Below are 5,394 nucleotides of genomic sequence, written 5' to 3'. Positions count from 1 at the left end.
CGGGGGCTGGCGCCGGCGGGTCGGGCCCGGCCCTAACCCCCTGTGTGTTCCAGGGCAAACGTGACGGTCACCGACCTTGAGGAGCTGCAGGAGCTGTTGATGGTTAATATAGAGAACAACAGGCATCTGGTCACAGGGTCAGTCCGAGCCAAGGTACTGAAATGGTTTGTATGATCCTTTAATGTTTCTGTTCGGCTTTAACGGGGCTTCTTGCTTTGTGAAACTGCCAAAAATACTTGAAAACAGTGCTGTTTTCAATATAAAAACAGAGTAGTTAACTTTATGCTTAGTCCTGTAGTAGTATGTGTTGTGTTATTACTGAAGCTTGTTTTCACCTTTTTTTTTTTTTTGCTTCTTTTCAGGGGTGAAGATGTAACAGAATTTCAGCCTCCCCCCGATTATATACTAATGGCTGATTGCATTTACTATGAGGAGGTAAATGAGGATTTTGCAAAACTGTAGGAAGTTTCCTTGGGAAGGGTGTGGGTTCAGTGTGAGAAGTGTTCAAATAAATATTATGCTTGCATCTTGGTCCCCATGGTTTAGAGGAATACATAGAACAAGACGGGAAAAGGCATTTTTAACAGATTCAAGGCCATATGAGATTCAACCAGAGACTTTTTTGATGTTTAAAAAAAAAAAACAACTGAACTTAATATTTGTGCCTCCCCCCATCCCCTTTTTTTTTTTACATTGGGAATGAAGTGTGGAGCAAAACATTGTGACTGATAGTTGTGAACTGTTGAATGCATTGGTAAATGAAATTTAATAGTGCCACATCTGCACTGTTTGGGTTCTCCTCACGCTTCCCTTGGGAAGGCAAAAGGAGAAATCGTGCTCCAGCTAAGTGGTTGTTATAGTCTGCTCAGTTGGAGCTCTGTAGGATGTGCTCACAGAGCTAACAGAAGTTGGAAGAAAAGGGAAATGACCTGAAGAACCCCATGTCCCAGTGCCCTTTCAGTGGTCCCACCAGCCCCTTGCGTTGGCTCCCTGCATGTTGGTCCTGTTTCCATCCGTAGTGGTCTGGACGTGAGCCACGTTCCAACAGCGGCTGAGAAAACTCTCACTTTTGAAACATGTCAAGAAACAGTCATTGTTGTGTGCCTCAAGGAAATGCCCACTCAGCAGTGTGGAATGCTTTTGGCTTTGATGCTAGTTCAGTTTTCTTGGTCAGTCTGTGAAACTCTTCTCCTATGCAGTCTCCCTTTCTCCTCTGCTTTCCAGCTTGCCCCCATGTTCTTTTTGTCCCAGTTAAAGTACTAAAAATAACTCCCTGAAAAGCAAAACTGGAAAGTTCTCTCTTGGGTGAAGACTTTCTCTAGTTAGAGGGTATCGTACCAGTAAAATGAACTTGAAATCGAAGTGGGAAATACTTAACCTCTTTTGGGCAGTCATTAGAACCGTTACTGAAGACACTGAAAGACCTTACTGGCCCTGATACGTGCGTCTTGTGCTGTTACGAACAGAGGACTATGGGGAAGAATCCTGAAATTGAGAGAAAGTACTTTGAGGTAAGTGTTTGTAGTGTGCTTTTTGAACACTAAGAAAATAGGTTGGGTACAGGAGGTCTTTGTATTGGAACAGCTGAACATCTGTGGCAGTTGCTACACGTACAAATTCAGGTTGACTGCACGAAGTAGCGTTTGTAGCAGGAGAAGCACGCTTCTCTTTAGATGGGGCTGAAAATTCGGATGGTGACTCTTGAAGTTATTGTCCAACTTACCAGTAGAGACTTTCTGGATACTTACTGAGCTTTCCTTCCCTCAAAAGGTCGAACTAACCTTTCTTGCCTTACTGATCTTAACCGTATCGATGCTTTTGATCCAGGCAGCCAGACTTGCATAGGTTGTTAAAAGCCTCTCTAGCTTGTGATACCTTCCAGATTTGCAAAAGGGCCACCACATGTGAGGCAATATCTGTCAAAATCAAAACAATCATTTTTGTAGGAGCAAGTTGAATTAGCAGTCGGTTGCTGCCTTCTTTCTGCAGTGGTTGTCGTGATGTTACCAGAGGCTATTGGGAGGATTAAAAACAGTCTGGTGAAAATTTATTTTCTTTTAGCATGTTCCGTTAAAAGCAGAGGGAAAATACAGGTAAAGTTTTCCAGAGTAGCTCAGGAACGCAGGACTTTCTGCTAAGTGATACAGGTGCTTCTGCAAAAATTTCCCCCCTCCATTAATAGGTGATACAATTAAATAGTCCGGCCGTATCTTCTGTGCAAGTAAAGAAAAGGAACACAGGTAACAGCTGAATCCCTCCTGAGGTTGTGGGGATGACGGTCAGTGCAGGGTTTAACTCTGTGCCTGTGAACTCTGCTGAAAAGCAGCCCTTGTGCAGGAGTACTGGGTTATACGTAATAATAATACTACAAAAAAGGGGAAGGGCAAGAATTTCAGGGCGATTTGTACGTGTTAATAAAAGCAGCTCTTTGATAATTAGCCATGCCTCGAACTCTTGCGGGGACCTGGCTGCGAGGAGGGTTGCTATAATTGAGATCAGCTCTGATGAGGTGCCGCTCCCACAATAAACACAATAGGTGTAGGTGTTTCTGGATGATTTCTGCTTTCTTGTAATTTATTTCCTCCCTTAGCTTGCCAGGGTGCAGCCGAGTTAATCTTCTGAGCGCATTGCAGAGTCGATGCTGGGTGGTTTTAGCCTTTTTTTTTTCCGCCCCTCCCCTCCAGTTGAGAAGGTTGGCAGACAGGGGCAGGTGCTGTGGTTTGGCTTAGCTCTTTGGAGATTGGAGGAAGCAAAATGTTTTATCGCAAGCTTTTAGATTTTTCTTAAACGTTGCAAGATGTCTGTAGCTTTGCATTGGCACAGGAGTAGTTAGAACGAGGGTAGATGTGCTGCACGAGGGGAAAAATAGCTTGCACGTTTGCAGAGGCCTTTAGTGGAACGGTCTGAGCGTGGTGACTCCAGCCTCCTAAGGCTCCTTGCCCTTGTGTGCGTATATCGTGGGACCTTTCTAACTGAACGTGCTTAGTTCAAAAGGGCAGACAGCGTTATTTGAGTTGTCTCGTGTTTTCTCTGATAACCAGCTGCTTCAGATGGACTTTGAGCTGGAAAAAATTCCCCTGGATAAGCACGATGAGGAGTATCGCAGCGAAGACATTCATATCGTGAATATCCACAGGAAACAAACGGTAGGTTAATTGAACTGGCGCAGCAAACGCTGCCAGGAATTCACAGAGCTGCTGTTTACTTGGCATGGTGTGAGCGTTCCAGGGGTGAAGCTCTAAACTGACTGTGAAATACCATCAGGCACCCTGTGAAACTGCAGACCAGAACCGTGCCGGTACAAAGGAGCTCCTTTGTTCCAAAACCCAGCGCTCTGCCAGGTGCCAGCCTTTGTCTTCAGCAGGGCCATCTTTGAGCTGCACGCTGGCTTTCCCTTCCGCTTCCACACTGTAGTGCAGTGGGATCTCAAAACTGGAGGTTTGAGGCAGCGAAGTAATAACAATAATATGCCCGCTGCTGCTTTTAGCACTGTGTGCTCTGCTGTACAGCCCTCTCCCCAAAACCAGTCTCTAGAGGTGGTACTTGGCACCTGTCAGGGTTGGTTAGATCATTTTTTGGTTAATTGATGGAGCAGACAGTTAACGCATGAAGAAAACATTTTGCATATTGTGCTGACACAACATGTGGGTCCAGTGCTTAAACAAAAACGGGCCCCTTAAAAAGCCGTACTTCTACTTTTTAAAATCTCTTCACAGAATTTTCCATCGTGAGATCTTTGACCGCAGTATCTGTCCTCTGGCAGCTGGTAGAGCTCTGGAGAAGAGGGATGGGGTGTGGAATAACGCCACAAAGGGACTGTCTCCAGTGTGGTTTGTGACTCATCTACAGAACGGCTTCTCGGTGCTGGACTTGGCATGAGGCACCAGAAGAAGTGGGCTCGTTAGACTAGATCCACTGGCAGCGCCTTCCAAGAGGACAGATGTGAGCTGTTGGTGTCTGCAGGCTGAGGCAGGGGAAGGCAGAAAACGGAACCGGAGCTTCGCCCAGAGCAGCGCTGGGTGCATCTTCTGGTTACCTCTGCCGGGCAGCCGCTTCTTAGGGCAGCGGGCGGCTTGCCGAGTGCTCACAGAGCAGATCCGAGGACACCGCGCCGAAGGCTCTGTGAGGAGACATCTCTGCGAGCGGGCTCAATCGCGCAGCCCCGGATAGCCGGTCAATAAAACTTTTGCACTTGAGATGGGTCTTGGATGGTGGGGGTTTTTTTTTCAGCCTGTGGGTTTCTCTGTCACTCCCGCGTTGCAGAGGTCCTGGGAGTCTCATGGCAGGAGCAGGGGCTGTTGTGGCGGTAGGTACTGCATAGGTACAACACGCAGATGGTCCCTGCGCCTGCGCAAAATTGTTCTTCCTTTTAATTCCACCTGCGCTTTCCTGGTATAAGGATCTGCGGCGTTAAAGTTTGACACCTTCAGATGATTCTGGTGAGCAGGTCCGTTGTTGCTGTTGGTATTCCTCACCGAGCTGCCTCTTGTTGCGCAGTGATGGCTTTGAGATCCAATTTCAGAGGAAGTCTCACTTCTGCTCTGTAGTGGAAGCGGCCGTGGCTGCCTGCGTCATCCCGCAGCCCTGAGCGCGCGCTGTGAGAGTAGGTCTGCTGCGACAGAGGTGCTGCTCAACGTGAATCGTTACAGCCTGTTCCCTGAGCCTCTCCCCCACTCTCGCTGCGCACAGCACGAGTGGTCCCTACTTCACAAACCTGAATATTTACGCTAAATCTGCTGAATGTTCTCAACACCTCAGCTGTTGGTTTTGGGGGAGCCTTGTTCGGGGGCACCCGGCTGCTTTCGGGACCTGCCCTGAGCTGGGGCTCCCTTTATCTCCAGTAAGAGCGTTCCTTGCAAACTTCGCACTCTGTGAAACGCTGCCCTGGCTTGCAAAGCGCAACAGCGATGATTAGTGAATGCACGGCAAAGCGAGAACATAATTTGTTGTAACCGCACACATTATTTGTTAACTTGTTATGAAAAGAGCTCCTTAATTAACCGGTGGCCTGCAGGAAGATATTTACTGGTGTGTTTACGCCAGCGTGACTTCCCTGGTGGAAACTCTTGTTGAGAGGAGTTGTCCGGAGGTGCGCTGCAAGGATAGTGCGAGAGCTGTGCCCTTTTCTGGTAGCTTCTCCCCGCGGACACAGCCTCTTCGCTGACCGCAGACCCCCGGGAGGGGGGGGAGCGGCATTTCTCGGGGGTTTGGTGCCAACAGAATAATTCTATTTTATCTACAGGGCGTGCGATTTCAGCACTTCCTTTTGTATGTGGGCTCGGATCTCTCAGAAGAAAAAAGGGAGGAAGTCGTGCTTTTCTCTTCCCCGCGCGCAGCCGCTGGCTGCTCCTCCGTGCCCTCAACTTCTTGCCTCCCGCGGTCCAGTTGGGCACG

At 48.2% G+C, this 5,394-nt stretch overlaps 1 protein-coding gene across 1 annotated transcript in view; it reads left to right on the top strand.

Moving 5' to 3' along the window:
• Positions 1-4,194, top strand: part of VCPKMT (valosin containing protein lysine (K) methyltransferase) — a 6,096-nt gene extending 1,902 nt beyond the window's left edge. The window contains exons 2-6 of the mRNA XM_009321645.1: positions 54-164; positions 363-435; positions 1,392-1,511; positions 3,042-3,146; positions 3,717-4,194. Coding sequence (XP_009319920.1) covers positions 54-164; positions 363-435; positions 1,392-1,511; positions 3,042-3,146; positions 3,717-3,731 — 424 coding nt within the window. The 3' untranslated portion in view covers positions 3,732-4,194. The remainder of the gene's footprint in view (positions 1-53; positions 165-362; positions 436-1,391; positions 1,512-3,041; positions 3,147-3,716) is intronic.
• Positions 4,195-5,394: the final 1,200 nt, after the last annotated feature.

The sequence above is a fragment of the Pygoscelis adeliae genome, unplaced genomic scaffold (assembly GCF_000699105.1).
Source record: "Pygoscelis adeliae isolate BGI_AS28 unplaced genomic scaffold, ASM69910v1 Scaffold43, whole genome shotgun sequence".
Classification (NCBI taxonomy): Eukaryota; Metazoa; Chordata; class Aves; order Sphenisciformes; family Spheniscidae; genus Pygoscelis; species Pygoscelis adeliae.
Note: the sequence above shows the minus strand (reverse complement) of the source record. Positions and strands in the feature narration are given on the sequence as shown.